The sequence below is a fragment of the Poecilia latipinna genome, unplaced genomic scaffold (genome assembly GCF_001443285.1).
Source record: "Poecilia latipinna isolate Pla-1442-1.1 unplaced genomic scaffold, P_latipinna-1.0 Scaffold1347, whole genome shotgun sequence".
NCBI classification, from domain to species: Eukaryota; Metazoa; Chordata; class Actinopteri; order Cyprinodontiformes; family Poeciliidae; genus Poecilia; species Poecilia latipinna.
The window spans coordinates 64,569-81,406 of NW_015113963.1; the positions used below are offsets into that span (position 1 = coordinate 64,569).

At 39.8% G+C, this 16,838-nt stretch overlaps 2 protein-coding genes across 2 annotated transcripts; both read left to right on the top strand.

Moving 5' to 3' along the window:
- The first annotated feature begins 70 nt into the window (after positions 1–70).
- Positions 71–1,053, top strand: setd9 (SET domain containing 9). The gene has a single exon (XM_015055993.1). The coding sequence runs from the start codon at positions 157–159 to the stop codon at positions 991–993; it is 837 nt and encodes a 278-aa protein (XP_014911479.1). The 5' UTR covers positions 71–156; the 3' UTR covers positions 994–1,053.
- Positions 1,054–5,193: 4,140 nt separating this feature from the next.
- eif4a2 (eukaryotic translation initiation factor 4A2) lies at positions 5,194–11,764 on the top strand. Its single transcript, XM_015055991.1, has 11 exons — positions 5,194–5,296; positions 7,213–7,270; positions 7,384–7,516; positions 7,734–7,873; positions 8,269–8,437; positions 8,517–8,626; positions 9,563–9,706; positions 10,561–10,698; positions 10,771–10,860; positions 11,136–11,215; positions 11,536–11,764. The coding sequence occupies exons 1-11, from the start codon at positions 5,268–5,270 to the stop codon at positions 11,678–11,680; spliced, it is 1,236 nt and encodes a 411-aa protein (XP_014911477.1). The 5' UTR covers positions 5,194–5,267; the 3' UTR covers positions 11,681–11,764.
- The last annotated feature ends 5,074 nt before the right edge of the window (positions 11,765–16,838 follow it).

The following is a 16,838-nucleotide window of genomic DNA, read 5'->3' on the forward strand; positions in this document are numbered from 1 at the left end:
AACTATGGTTTCCGACCTGCTTTTAATGTTATTAATTTTAATTTTCCCACCTGTAGCTCGAATGCGCCGTACCGGGTGTGACGTACTTCTCCGTTCCCTTTTGAGGCAACGTGAACACAGCACGCAAATTGCTTCCTTGTCCCGTTTTGTTCCTGGATGTTTACAGCGGCTCTCCGGCGGTTTCGGGAGAAATGGAGATCTTACAGACACCGCTTCGTGCCCTGGGTTGTGTTTAACCTGTCCAAGAATGAGAAGACCCTGCGGCGGGTGACGGAGCCCTCAGAAGACAAAGTGATCCCAGATGAGCAGGTCTCACAGAGCCTACTGGGGCTCTTCAGAGCCCTCCTCAGGAACAGCGGCGGGCTGCTCCTGGGAGCCCACGCGAACTTCACGCCCCGGTTTCCACTTCACCAGGAGCAGAACGAAGGAGACGTTCTGTTTCAAACTCTGGGATTCTGCATCGAGAGGAGGCCCAGCTCTTTAGCCTTTGCAGGAACCGGGGTGTTTGTCACCAGAGGATTCGTACCCAAAGGAGCAACAGTTGCCATGTATCCTGGTACAATTTATCAGCCCTACGAGCCCATCCTCCTTCAGTCCATCAGAAACCCCTTCGTGTTCCGCTGTATTGACGGGGTCCTGGTGGATGGGAATGACAGAGGCATCTCCAGGATGGTGTTCAGGTCGTGCAGTGGCAGGGACAGATTGGGTCCGTACCTGACAAGTGACGCCAGCTGGCTGACGGACAGTCCGCTCAACCCACTGGCCGTGGGTCAGTACATCAACAACTGCTCCAACGAAAGGCCCGCCAATGTCTGCTACCAGGAGTACGACGTCCCGGACAGCTTTCCCCTGGAGCTCCGCCAGTATCTGCCAAACGTCAACTACAGCCAGCACTGTACCCAGAGACCTCTGCGCTGCGTGGTCCTGGTGTCGCTCAGAGACATAAGAGCAGGAGAGGAACTTTTCTCCAACTATTACACCATTGTGCGCTGAAAATATTCCAAATTTTCTTACCAAAAGTAAATAAATAAAGAACAAAAAAATTAACACAATAAGCAGGCTTCCCGACATTTTATTAATCCACTGCGATTTTTATTTGACCTAATACTCACTTGTATTGTGGTACACTGCAAAAAAAAAAGAAGTAATTTTGGTTTAGTTTTTTGTGCAAATATAGTACACTTGAAATGAGACAAAACTAACATATAAGTAACGTTTAAGCATCAGATGATTGCTTAGAGTCAATAATTCATTAATATTGATATAAATGTGCTTGTTGGAAAATGATTTCACTGATGGCATGGGGAAAAATGTCTTGTTATAAGTTAAATAATAGATCGTTAATGCATTATTTCAAGTGCATTAATATATTTGCACTAGAAACTAGACCGAAATTACTTGGTAAGATTTTGTTTGTCGTTGATCTCCTCTGTGAGAAATTGAGGAGATCAGGGGCTGCTCCTGGGAGCCCACGCGAACTTCACGCTCCGGTTTCCACTTCACCAGGAGCAGAACGAAGGAGACGTTCTGTTTCAAACTCTGGGATTCTGCATCGAGAGGAGGCCCAGCTCTTTAGCCTTTGCAGGAACCGGGGTGTTTGTCACCAGAGGATTCGTACCCAAAAGAGCAACAGTTGCCATGTATCCTGGTACAATTTATCAGCCCTACGAGCCCATCCTCCTTCAGTCCATCAGAAACCCCTTCTGATGGACTGAGAAACTGAGGAGATCAGTTTCTCACAGATTATCTGTCCCATCCCATGTCACCATGTCGTGACAGTTTCAACAAATGTTTTTCATAAAAGTTACATGAGTTTGAGTTTTGATCATTACAGAAATGTACTGTCAACCCGCTTTATCTATTCCAAAACAAATTTGGACCTGTTTGGGATGATTTCCCTAATGGAACACACTTTTTCCACATTTTCACAGTCTATATGGTTATTGCTTATTTTGGATGAACTTGTAGAAGTTGGGGGTAGTCCTTACGTTATCATTTGTTCCACCCAACTCGTGTGGTGCACCAGTAGTATCAAAAGCAGTGAAACACCCCAACAGCTTAACTCTACGTACACCATACTTGACAGATAGCAAAGATTTATTACACTATAAGCTATAGCACCGCATTTCATTGAAAAAGATGCATGATCAAGGTTTTGCTAACACCCAATTACACAAAGTCCAAACAAGGTGTAGAGTTAATTACAATGTTGACTTTAATTAAATCAAGTGGATTTAACTTAGGTTTTTTATGTAGTTAAACTAAACACTTGAAGTAAATAAGTTGAGGGCTTTTTGAGGTAAAAACATTTTCAAAAATTAGCTCAGTCAAATTGAAGTAATTTGACTGAGACTGGTCAGACAGGTAACCCACAGCAACAGAAATTAGCTATGCAGTCATTTATACACCGATACGTAGACCGGTAGGCAATTTGGGGTTATATGCCTTGCCCAAGGGCACATTGAAACATGGCAGGAGGAGAGAAGAAATGAACCTACAACCTTCTGATCGCAAGACTACCCACACAGCCAGTCACCCCGTCAAAGCACTTGTTAGCTATTTTTTGGGATGTACAGTATATTTGTGAAACTGTACCAGGAGTGAGCTATGCATCCATTTTCACGACCATCTCATTCTAGCTGAGTGTGAATTCTTGCGTATGCTTGTGTTTGTTTTTCTGAAAAATGGTGGGCAAAAATATCACTGATTTCTGTCAAAATTTGAGTAGATAGAACAAATAAAAAGCAGGAGGGAAGAGCTGTTTCAGTAAGCTAAAATAAGCCCCAAAGCTAAAATAATTAGCTTTGGGTGTTGTTTAAATCATTACTACATGCTCAGATTTACTAATTTAAGTTACGCTCACTGAAATGGCACAAGTTAACTTACTCAATCACTTATGTTAATGAAAACTAAAAAATGTACATACATTTTTTTATGAAAAGAGAACTAGTTAGGTTTTACAATGCTGATCTAAAAGCCTCACATTGACTCCATTAAACACAATTTATTGTCGTTGTGGCTCGGTAGATCAAACCTCGTCTAGAATAGGGGCCATTCTGACAACCTCATATGAAACAACGTCAGTCATGATGTTTGGAAACAATCCAGGAATCACCAGAGTGACTCTAGTCTAAAATAAGATTTACACTGACAGGTGCTGTCCAAGAAAGATACACCTGTTTTAAAATGTCACATCTTCAAAAGTGAGTGCCAACAAGACAACGATCCCGAACACACACCAGAAACTGGTTTAGCAAAGTTAGTAATCACTTGTTTTTAACTTTTAATTGCGCTTAGGGACGTGCTTAAATGAGCCTCTGTTCCAGAACAGCTGAGTTAGATGATTGCCTGATCGTCTGCAGCCATCAAGAAGTGCAGAAGGTTGTTAAATCCAGGTGAGGCAGAAGGGAAACACTTAAAACATGTAAGGCAGGTGAAACACTGAACTAAACCTGCTAATGACTGATTCAGTCTGTTGATCCTTGGATTGGTTACTGGTTAAATTGAACTGGACTATTGTTATTTGTGTGGGATCTTTATTAGCATATAGACACTTTTTAAGGAATTTAATCAACTTATTTGGAACTATTTGTAGTTGATGGAAGATTGAACCAGCTATTTGATGGAAGTTTATTCTGTATAATGAAGTGGCTTCATTACACGCCAGAACAAGAGGAAGACATCGCAAGGAATCAAAGTGATGCCAACCAGAGTCAAACTGGGGTTACCACAACAGTACAAAGCTTAACCTCATGGACTCTGTTCTTCTGTGGACAGCAGACTGTTGTTTTGACAGTCAAAAAGGAGTCAAATATGTTTAAAGATCTGTCCCTCTTTTCTTAAATAAATGACAACCATGTTGTCATTTTTAACCTTTTGTACACAGTTTACCCATGATCTGCCAATAATATAGTGTGTTTAACACCAGTGAAGAAACTTTTAGTGGCATGTTATGATGTAGATCTATCAGACCTAAAAATGTACATAAATCCTTACCTTTCATTCAATATAAAATCAACCCAAATCTGCATGTAGATTCACATTCAGATGATGGTTGAATCAACGTTGATTCCTAACTGATTCAATGTAATAACACAAATATGCATGTAAGTTGACATACAGATGATTGTTGAATCAACATTGATATAATGTCAGTTATGGTTGAAACCCTAACGTTGATTCAACATACAAGTGACTGACCACTTTCAATGTTTCAATGTCAGCGTTCAACGTCGATTCAATGTTTCTGGCTGACATTGATTCAATGTTGTTTCAATCATTCTGTGCTATCTGGGAATAGTGGAGAGGTGTGTATTTAAGTCTGTGTGTAAAGTTTGTACCATGCTTTGATGACAGAAAATCTAAAAGGTCAAAATGGTAATCACCACATTCTTGTTTTGTATGTTCTGTTTGCGTTCCAACATTTAAGATTAATCACTTAATCACTAACGAGTGACTTCTAACTAGAAGTGCCTTTGTTAAGACTTTCTTCATTCTACTGCATCAGAATACTGAAATTATAATTTAAGTTGTGCACAGACATCATTGTATGATGATGCTGGATGCGTTCCGACGGAGCAAGAAACCAAAAATATTAGAAAGTCTAAGTGCAAGATAGGATACTGTGATTGCGGTTACATGATATTTAAACGTGTGTAACTCTTCCTGAATAAAGGAGCAGAGATTGGCAATACATGTTTCTCTGTACAAACAGTTTTTGTTTTTGTTTTTTGACAATGTCTGGTTTTAAAAATGTGATTTAAACTACTATCAGAACAAAAACCGTTGGATAATTTAGGTATCACAAAGTTACGTTATTTCCGCACGTTGATTGTGTCTATTTAAATATCTATAAAATATGTAATGACAAAGTGTCTATTTTGTTCTGAAAGTATTTCATTTCTCCAACTCTTCATCCCTAACAGAGAACTAGCTCTAAAATTATTGCACAACCTTGTCACGCCGAGTTTTGACCTGTTAGAGACGCTGTAGCAGTCGATGCACTACCTATTACTGCATTATCCTTCCGCTGAGAAATGTAGTCTGTACATTTTAAAATATATTATCACTTAATAAAATATTCATTTTGATATTATGCTATCATACAAAGTTAATGGTGGTAAATCCAATAATTCAGTTAACTGCCACTATTTTTCCAATAAAACTGGGCATAAGAAATGTCAGCGAAAATAGTCCAGCCGCATTAAAGGCAGTTGGCGTCGCCATCAGCGATCTTTTCAGTCGCATGCTGAAGTGGTGAACGGATCATGTCTAGCGATTCTGCTGATTACAACAGGTAAAGAGCTACATTTGGAGATTTTTCTGAGACACAGACTAATATTTAACTGTACCCGAACGGCCGGAAGTGTTCAGTAAGTTGCATGACAACGTATTAGTTTATATCGAGTCAGTTAGGCCTAACTGCTTTCGGAGTGATTTGGTTGCTAGCGTAGCAGTTAGCCGCAGTGAAACACCTCTGATATAAATTAACGTTATGGTGCATTATTTATTAGTCGTTAAGGTTTTCAATTAACGTTAGCTTCTGTTAACACTCGTCTTTCCTTGCATAGAAGTTTTTATTTATTTCTTTATTAAAGTGGCTGGTGCTTGCCAGGGGAACCGCTGGCCCAGGGTGCTTTTCGGCCTAGTTCTAGGTAGAAGTCACCATTGCCCGTGCAGGCCCAATTATCCGACATATTGGCTATCTGATACAGGCGCACACACGGAACTCCATGTTGAAATACGCGGAACACACCCGAATTGGGGCTTGTGGCTCTTATTCTCCCGGGGTTAAACGAACCCTTCTGAGGTTATATAACCAAAAACTTTTCGGGCAGGTAGTAGACGGCCAGCTCGTGGAATTTGACACGTGCGCCCACTGAGGCTCAGAGCTATGGTAATGAGATACTCTGGGCGTGACCCGGACCGCTCCGGGCACACTCACTACACGTGTTAATATGGCTTTTTCACTTAATGTGGCAGAGCCCCATTTCCCAGGGCTGCTACCCCCTTCCCCTCAATGCCTTATAGTTTACAATTCAGCTAGTGGCTAAATTGTTCCACTGAAAAATTGGACACTGGTTCCAAAAGTATAAACTTGCAGGTTTCTTAAACATAAACTTGTATAACAGTTGTCAACCTGTTTAAATGTACGTAGATGTTTTGCTATGTAGTAGCACAAAATGTACTTTACAGCATACATGTGCTAGAAAGTGGTATATCTGGGGATTTTTCTGATTATTTCAAATGTTTCCACAGGAAAATATTCATGCTACTTTTGGTTTTAACATGCATCAACAGAGAGGGCATACTCTGGTGCTCATTCAGTTTGATATTGAATAAAAGGATTAGGAGGCATACTTTATACATTAATTGATGGGTTTAATTTTCAGTTGGATTCAAAGTACAACACATTTTTGTCACTTTTATTTTAGAACAAATATTGAATCAAAGTTGATGGAATTTGAATTTTTATAGGCAAAAAACCCAAATTTCCATTAAAAAATATAAGATTTTTACTTTAAACATATTTGGAAGTCAGAATTTAAAGTGTACTTGTGGAAAAAAAATTACTAATTCCCCTCTGCTTTTTCAATACTTTACATAAACTGACACATCCTACCTCTATAAGCAAAAAGATCCAAAATTGAGGGCCAAAGGGTGAAATGAGATGTTAATACAGATAAAAATGAGGGGTTCCTGCAGGAATTTCTTTTCCTTTTTTTATGGTGGTGGGAGGGAGCTTTCAGAACAAGTCTGAAACCTTACACATAATGGCCAACGTATCATTTATGTTACTGTTGTTCAAAATAATGGCCTAAATCTTTATTTATTATGCCTAAATCATCTTTTGGCAAAAAAAGAAAAATGACTTGGGCCATTATTTTAAGAATGTGACAATATCTTAAAGTTAGGATCGTTTTCACATACTTGGACTAAAAATGCCTTCAACTCAACCTTCCTTAGGTATGTTTCTGTCCCTCTACTTTGAACCGTCATCTAGTCTTACTTCACTCTCGACAGCGGCGTGGCGCACAGGAGCCGGCTGTTTTGGTTTTGCTTTATATTTTAGCATATTCTAAAACAAACTTAATCCTGAAGGTGCACCATGATCAATGGCATGTAGGGGGAAACTCTGAAAATGTGATAAGGCTGCTTATCTGAGCGGCGTACAAGCAAGACATTTATCAGATTTGTTTTCTTCCCAAACAGCTCAAGAGATAGAGACCATGGGGGGCCAGAAGGAATGGAGCCTGATGGTGTCATCGAGGTGAATCCAAAAAGCGATTTCTTCACTCTACTGCTAATATAGGGACACGTAATGATTTCAGACATTCTCAATTGTTTGTTTGGTTTTTTTTTCTTTCTTTCTTGCCAATCCAGAGCAACTGGAATGAGATTACAGACAATTTCGATGATATGAACCTGAAGGAGTCTCTTCTCAGGGGAATATACGCTTATGGTTTTGAAAAGCCGTCTGCCATTCAGCAGAGGGCCATCATCCCGTGCATCAAAGGTACAGGCATTGAGCTGAACTCGGGGGAAGCGCCTTGTGATTGAGTGAAGTGATGCTTAACCATCTTTCGGGACTTACCCAACAAATGGGGATACTTTTTATTACCTTACTGATCACTCAATATCATCCAATTTAATGCTGACATTCTGTAGTTGTGCCTCTGTGTTGTGTGAGGATGCTCTATGAAGGGATATTAAATGTGTTTCCTCACCGTTAGGCTACGATGTCATTGCCCAAGCCCAGTCAGGAACTGGCAAGACAGCCACGTTTGCCATCTCTATCTTGCAGCAGCTGGACATTGAGCAGAAGGAGACTCAGGCTCTGGTGTTGGCTCCCACCAGAGAGCTGGCTCAGCAGGTATGCTGTTCCTGAGGTCATGTGACCTCAACAGTGTCTCAGACCTAGGCAGCATACTGAGGACACTGTTCAGATGCGAAGGTACCATCTTTTATGGATTTGTCACAAATTTCTGAACCTTTTTTTTTTTTTGTTTTGTTTTTTAAGAAGGTCTTTGTGTGGCTTGGTGTAGTCTCTGTCCATGGCTGCATCGGCCTGAAAGATCATTTTGCTGAGTTTCTTTGTGTCTGTGGAGAGCTTGAGTGATGTGATGGTATACCATCTTTCGGGACTGACTCTTGAGATGGAGAGTTCCTTTCTGACTTACTGATCACTGAGCCGATGTTTTGAACTCGTCTGGACCGCCGGTTTGCACTCAGCCGTCCTGAACCCGTGCTCGTCTCTCTCCTCCGCAGATCCAGAAGGTCATTCTGGCTCTGGGTGACTACATGGGGGCGACCTGCCATGCCTGCATCGGAGGCACCAACCTCCGCAGTGAAATTCAGAAACTCCAGGCCGAGGCCCCTCACATAGTGGTGGGTACGCCGGGCCGCGTGTACGACATGCTCAACAGGAGGCATCTGTGTAAGCAACGCAGCCTGTAGCATTGTTGATTTTTAATCTCTAATGAGCACATTTGAACTGTTTCTATTTTATCTTTCAGCTCCAAAATGGATCAAGATGTTTGTTCTGGATGAAGCTGATGAGATGTTGAGTCGAGGGTTTAAGGATCAGATCTATGAGATCTTCCAGAAGCTCAGCACAAACATTCAAGTATATAACTCCAGATTTTATTTTGTTTGTCCATAACCTGTCCATGTTTGTTTCTCCTTGATCCACCTGTCCTTTCATTCCAGGTTTAACTAGAGCTGGGTGATGAGGCTTTTTTTTTTTTTGCCCTTTGTTTTCAAAAATAAATAAATAAATAAATAAATAAAAATAAATTACAAATGACCACATTTTCAAAAAGTGGCCTTCATTTCAAACATCCCTTTGAGTTGTATGATGGAGTATTAGGGTCTGGTTTCAAAAACTTTTTTAATTATGGTAATATAGCTACAGTAGTAAAAAGATGGAAAATTTTTATCTTATGAGAAGTGTTTACTAAGGGGGGAAAAGGCTTAGTTTGCACTTTTTGCCCCATCAAAATAGATTCAGCTTGCACAATTGTTTCAAAGTCAGCTATTGCTAACTTGATGATGAAGATGCCCACATTTTCCAAAAACTAAATCTTGAACAAAGCAAAAATTTGATGCATTGATAAAATTAGTTTATCGTCCAGCTCTGGCTTTAACCCTCCTCATCTTTCTTCTTTCTCAGTTTTTTTTTAAATTTATTATCATTATTTTTTTTAAGAGTTTGTATTTAAAATGATCTGTGTTGCAATTGCCATAAATTCAGTTTTACTGTTTACATTTGGTAAAATTTTACCAGAAAGTGTAAATTTACAGTGAAATCAGGAAACCTTCCTGACTGCACTGACCATCCTTCTGCATCTACAGAACTCTGCTGTAATTGTGTGACGCAGTCGATCTGTTTCACACAATAATGCCAGCAGAGTTTCACGTAGAAGGAGATCATCGTGCACTAAACCGCAAACGAGACGCAGCCGAACCTCTTTCTTAATGTTCATTGGCTGCTGTCTCGAGGTGAAGTGCTACAGCCAATCGTCTGCGTCGCCTCCACTCTTAACACTTCCTCCCTCTCCAGGTGGTCCTGCTCTCCGCCACCATGCCCGCTGACGTGCTGGAGGTGACCAAGAAGTTCATGCGTGACCCAGTCCGCATCTTGGTGAAGAAGGAGGAGCTTACCCTGGAGGGCATCAAGCAGTTCTACATTAACGTGGAGAGAGAGGTTGGTTTGCACGTCCGCCCTCTGTTCCATCCATTCCACCTCTTCTCTCCAAAGCACCCTGCTCAAACCGCGTGAGCCGACCCGGCCGGGTTTGGCTCCTGTGGCCGTGTAAGCATGGGTACACCAGGGAAGGAGACAAAAGTTCATGGGGTCGCAAACGAGGCTGGGAGGGACCACTTTCTTAATGTCCGCTCTCCTCAGTCTCAAGATCCTGTGTTACACATCCTGTGTGTGTTTTAATTAGGACTGGACAGTAAATCAGTCACACATATGGTGATGCACTTTGGCTGGACAATAGGACTGAAAGACTCAATCGGTATCAATAATTATTGATTAGTTTTTGGTTTTTAAGTGTATGAAATGCTGCCCAACTTGTAACCTGCATTTTCCATGGTTTTCACTCTACGCTGTTTATTGCGGAAAGCTTAAACTGCTGCTGCACAAGTTGGCATACAGGTTGTTGCTAGGTAACCAAAGAGTGAGTTAGTTAATGCCACCAACCCAGCTTATCTGTCTGTGAGAGGTTGAGTGGCTAAAGCCTTTCTTCTGCCTACTTTTTCCAAAAATACTTCTCATTCTGAATCGGAGGCAACTAACTTTCTTTTTTGTTACCTAGCAACAACCTGTTTTTCACACCTTGCCTCATAACTGCTTAAATATAAACAGGAAAGATCACGGCACCAGTTTGGCATTATTTCAGATATTTAGAACAAAAAACTAATCAATCTACCGACTGATATGAAACACTTGGTGCTTTACCACCATGTGGTCCAGGCCTAGTTTAAACCCAGTGTTGCTGCAGCGTCAGGCTGTGACCCGTCAGGGTAACGTTGGTCCATTCCGTCTGTCTGTAGGAGTGGAAGCTGGACACTCTGTGTGATCTGTATGAGACTCTGACCATCACTCAGGCGGTCATCTTCCTCAACACCAGGAGAAAAGTTGACTGGCTGACTGAGAAGATGCACGCTAGGGACTTCACAGTATCTGCTCTGGTATGGCATCCCGTTAGCCCGTTAGCATGTTAGCTTGGTTTTTCCTCAGCTAACCAACTGTTTAATTCACAGCATGGAGACATGGACCAGAAGGAGCGGGATGTAATTATGAGAGAGTTTCGTTCTGGGTCCAGCAGAGTGTTGATTACAACTGATCTTCTGGTTAGTATCAAATGATAATAAACTTTGTGATTTTTTTTGTTGATTTTTTTATTATATATAACTATTATTCTGAAAGCAACCCAAATGGTTTAAAATGCTGCAGCAGTCTAAAAATGGCCAAGCAGGTGGAACGTTGGGGAGATTAAGGCTCGTTCTCCACAGTGGGTTCCGCTGACGTGGGAACCTGCTACTTAAACACGGGCGACATTCTGAAACGTGAACTTTGTTGATCTGTGGGATTTGATGCTGGTTTCAGATGAGTGTGTTCTTTCTAGGCTCGTGGGATCGACGTTCAGCAGGTTTCCCTGGTCATCAACTATGACCTTCCTACAAATCGTGAGAATTACATTCATAGGTGAGTTGAAGCAGTTAAAGTTCTCCTCAACATGATTTTATTTGTCAAGATTGCCATTTCAACAAGGTCCATGAAAATGTTATTTGTACTGTAAATATTATCTGTATATGCTGAAACCTTCCTTTTGCAGCAACTTCAACTTTTCTTGCAATTCCAAACAATAATGCTTAAAAATATGCAACTTTTCTGAAAAATAAGGGCCACAAAATCAGTAATTTTAGGCTGAAATAATCACAAAATACCCTCTCCACATCTTGGAGGGTCTGTGTTGAACCGCGTAGCTGTGCTGTGGACTAACACGGCTCCTCGTCATTCCACAGAATCGGTCGCGGCGGCCGTTTCGGCAGAAAAGGAGTTGCCATCAACTTCGTCACAGAGGAGGACAAGAGGATTCTTCGAGACATCGAGACGTTTTACAACACCACCGTGGAGGAGATGCCCATGAATGTGGCCGACCTGATTTGAGACCTGAGATCTATCTTTATTTTTCTTTTTTTACGCAGTGATAGCGATCGTCCACTTGCATTGTGCTTATATTATTCGAGGGGGAAAAAAAAAAACAACTTCTCAATGCTAAACCTTGGATCAGATTTTTGGTGTGCGTTAAAAGCGAGGTGACTCATATGGTGGTCCCTCCTGGACAGTTGTAAGTTCTGACCTCGTCGGCCAGCTGGTTGGAGCTACAGAGCCATGGGGCGTGTAAACATTAGGGTCCTTATCAGGTATTTCTTTTCATGTTTAAATAAGATGCGTGTATTCGATGTTCTCCACCGTTTAGTAACCTACTTGTGGACTAAAAGGTATAAGTGCTGTATAAAGTCTGCAAATTATGTTATGCTAACATATGTGCGATGTCTTGTGGGCCTGCTTAATAGAGGCACTTGTCATGTTATACTGTAGATTCACTTGCTTTTTTTTGTGTTTCTTTTGTGAATGTGTTTAATTTAAATGTACCATATATATTTTTTTTAATCCCACATGCTATATCAGAGTTCCTTACAGGTTGGCCATATTTTGCTGCCGTGGTTTTACCCTTAACAGAGTATATTGTCATTTCCACTCCTCACTGACTCCTTCTTTTCTCCCCTCCTCTCCTGAAGTGTATGAATGTCTTAATAAACAGAAATTGCTGTAAGTAAATATATTGTGCTGTTGTTGGCATCTAGATCATGAATGTGTGAGGGTCATAGATCAGTTTTGTTTTTGGAAGATGAATGCTTTCTAGTTTAGAAATTTGACTGGGGGTGTGGTGTAGAGCTCCCTCTACAGGCAACCAGGAGTAAAACTGAACTGTGTAGAATCTAAATGTGGGTATTTTTGCTGTACTTTGCTTAACTTATGAAAGTAGGCCCCAATTAAAAATCGCATTAATATTCTATATTTAATTTTGTCATAAGTTTGCAGAAAATTGTTTACATTCTTTAGTGGTAAATATGACATGGATTTAAAATCCTACAAACTAGACGGTCATGAATGGGAGTAAATATGATTCAGTAAGTGTGTTGTGATTTCCATGCTAATATTTTGGTTTGGAGTCAACTTTACCTACTTTTACCTGACTTCTGTAGTTAACTGAATTTTCTACATTTGGTCAAAGGCTTCAAAAAGTGGTTTTGAAGATGAACAGATAATCTTTTGGATTGTGTTTATAGAGTATTCATATTATAATATTAAATATTTTTAGTTTTTGTAACTATTATAAAACTGGTAAGTAGTAATGTCATCTGGGCCGAGAACAAGATTCAAATTTGCTTTCATGGCCAGGCAGTGGGAAATGGCGCCCTCCTGTGGTGCACACAGTAGATGCACTGTAAAATATTCCTGGAGAGTGAAGACGGTGTCTCATTTGGATATAATGTACAAGTTACGACTCCATGCACAACTAAAGGGCTGAATCCACTAAGCATTCTTCTTTTACAACCTCTTGACTGCATTACCCACAATTCCATTTAACCACCTATAGAACAGCATTCGATTTGGACGTTGTGCGCCCTCTGTAGTCTGATGTTAGGTAGAAAGCTTGAAGTTCTTTAGGGGGAACAAAACCTTGAATTTTTAAATGTTCATTTGAACAAATATTTGAACAATTAAATATTATGCTCTGGTAGTATTTCCTTATTGTTATCCATCTATATTGACCAATTTGTTTCTGATCATTTATTTTAATAATTCAGTTTAAAAAGGTGATAGTTATATATTCATTATTTTTAAGTCTTAATTTCTGACAACTGTGATGCAGTTATCCCTGCTGCATTCACGCCTTTTTCTACCAAACATCTTTCTTCCACCCAACTTTCTAATGATATACTTGAATACTCTGTAAACATCCTGCTTTTGTAATGATCTTTTGCTTCTTACCCTCCTTTTCTAAGACAGTGTGTGACTAATCTATACAGTAAGTTGGTTTCACTCAAATTTCCGAGTATTTCAATCAGTCTTGTTTTCAGAAAGCCAAACGAAGGGAGAATGTAAACAAACAGCTGAGCTGTTCTAAATGAGTCCACTGATGATGTTGTTTTTGTGTTTCATTGTTTCCCATAGGAGAGCAACCATTTAGAAAGAAGAAAGATGCAGGATGTGGTGAGAAAAGTCTTAATAGCCTAGCAGCAAATAGACCAGTTTTTTATGCATGAACACAGCATGCATGACATTTAAAGGGGCAGGAGCCTATCATTTTTAAAGGGGTAAAGTATCAAAAAGCACATTTTGATAATTGACCTTAAGGAGTCAATATGATGTAAAATCAACTTTTTGTTTTAGCTTTGCATCATGTTATATTATTCTCTCATCAAAAACATACCAGGAGTGTTGCTTTGATTCTTTCATGCATGTTTGAGCATCCTTTAATCTCCATGGCAACCATTCAGCTGTGGAAAACATCTGGGTGGACCCAGCTTCGCCTCTGAGGACGAACAGAGCCCTCCTCCCCAGTGACTCCCCCACTCTGATCCTTCAGACTAACCAGCAGCAATTAGTGAACACCTGGTGGAGCTGTTGAGCTCATTAAAGGAGCTACTTCTCAGTGCAACTCTGGTAAAAACATTGCTTAAGGGTAAATAGAGGAGCCATGTTGTGATGACTTCCTGAAGGCGGAGTTTCAAAAAGAAAAAAGAGTTTCTTAAAGAGACAGAGGCCCGATTTCAAGAAGCTAAATTAGGAAGTCAAATTTCTTTTAAGTTATATTTGAGCATTTTTATAACTGAAGATAACTTACTTAATTGTGCTATAAAGTGATTCTGTGTGGCTGGAAAGCACATAATATTGCCCCTTTCAGACCTTTTTCAATCAAAACTCATTGAAGTACATGTTAAGAGGACTATTAAGGCCCTTCCTCTACAAAGGGAAACAGGATCTGTCTCCTCAGTGTGTTTTTCAGTGGTCTGGAATCTGGTGGTTTATTTTCACTTTCAGTCTTTCACTTCTGTTCAGTCAGAGGACAGGCTCATGCAGTTCTTGTTCTGTGCAACAACAGGCTGGAATGTGTTTGCTTGGGGTTTTATGTGATGGGGTTTTTATGTTGAAGCAACATATTTGAAGCAATGCAAATGGAAATCAATGAGGTGGATTTGATAGGCGTCGCTTGACACATTGTAAAATACCTTTTACAAATGATTGTAAAAGGGGAGAGAAAATGTTTCCTTTCTTTTGTTCAACACTACTGACTGAAGGAAAGGCATCGTTGCAAATTTTTGCCCATTCTTTGCAACTGAAGCTCTAGCTTAGTCAGACAATTTTCACAAAAGCACTTTTTTAAAAAAAAAACTGCTGATCATCTGATGTTATGTTATTACCTTTAAAGAGATGCTTCTAATTTCCTATCAGAAACAAACTTCCTGAATGAATCATGTTTAGCCGAAATGTGTCAGAGGAATGAATCATTTTGACACCTATGACATACTGTGAGCTAATGTTGGAAGTTCAGGTTGATTCTTATATTTCTGCAACAGACTGACCAGAGCAGATTATTGTGTCCAGAGTTTGCAAAGAGGAAATTCCACACCATACAAAAGCTCTATGCAAATGTGAAGATATTTAATAAACAGTTATTACTAAATATGATGAGAAAGGGTAAAAAAAGGGGAAGTTCTGAAAAAATATGAAAGAGCAAAAACAGCTTCTGACAGATCCACAAATTCAGGACAGAAAGACTCAGTTTTACCAAATTAAAAGAAGTTTATGCCAATAAGAAGTTGTCTGTCCAAAACCTGGAGAAAGAATGCCAGTAAACAAAAGTAAACACTAACCAGAGCAGTAAAAGCAGAAAAGTAACTTCCTCTCCAAAGTGGTTTTGGTTATAAAACAATAACTGCTGTTTAACAGCTGTCCATCTTGAATGGACAGCTGTTACCTCCTGCCAACACATTTATGTATCGCCAGAAAATATAGAGGGGAGTGGGCGGGAGGACCTCAGGGAACAAGTTTATGTAATTTGACTTTCTCCACTGTTCCAGTCAGAAGTTTATATACACTGTCAGTTGTTCCTGGCTTTTCTACTGATGCATTCAAACCATTATTTTAACATCAAAAACTTCACTGAAGAAACAATAAAAAAAGCATTAAATAAAATCCAATTCAAAAAAATGTTTTTTTCTTTTATCCCAAAAGGAAAATAAATGTCAAAATTCATATCAACCAATAATCTTCAAAGATTCGTCATGGATGGTGATGCTGTGGGCAAGAAGGATCTCCACTAGCAGTCAGTCTTCCAACGAATCTGAAGAAACTTCTGACTCAGTTTTATAGAATGCTGCCCCTTTGCTCCCGGACGAGCCCCCATGTTACGGCTCTGGGCCTCATGCGCTGGGTTGCAGGTGGTTTTGGTATCTGCACTTGTGCTCCTCCTCTTCACAGGTGTGGTTGATCTGTTCATTTGGAGCACACCTTCGGGACCCTGAGCCAATCATGTCAAAAATAATACAACCTTCCACCACTCTGTATTTTTAAAAAACAAACTGACTTTTTATTTTTTTTATTTTTAGGCAATGTAGAAATATCTACTGTCTCCACACTTGATGTTTAGTTTTCATGCTACCCATTGGACAATGATAAAAATCAAAAAATGACAGTTTGTGAAACTGCCATTTCACAAACTGAAATGGCAGTTTGTGTTCTTTTCTTCTCCTTCGTTTCATAGGCATTAAACTGGAGAGCATTTGAATTATTGATTTTGACCAACAGAGTACATTTCACACACTGCAGGCAGTGAGCTCTGATTCATTATTAACCATAATGCCTTCACTTTGCTATTTAGATAATTGTGCTGAAAGGAACTGGTGAAGCAATCATTGCTATATGGAAGCTCCATTAAAGGCACATTACCACATCGACTTGGTGAAAAAGAAACAAAACAACTTTAAGGAGATGTACTTTACCCAAGTGGTTCGATGTAATAAAATATGTGCTTATGATTTCATCACTAACTCGGCTTTCTCGCCTCATTCGCTGAAGACAGGCACTGACTTCCAGAAAACCTGCAGAAATGAAGCAGGTATGAAGAAAGGTGCATGGAAGGATGGCGAAGCAGGAGCAACTTATTTCAACATTGAAGATATATATATATATATATATATATATATATATATATATATATATATATATATATATATATATATATATATATATA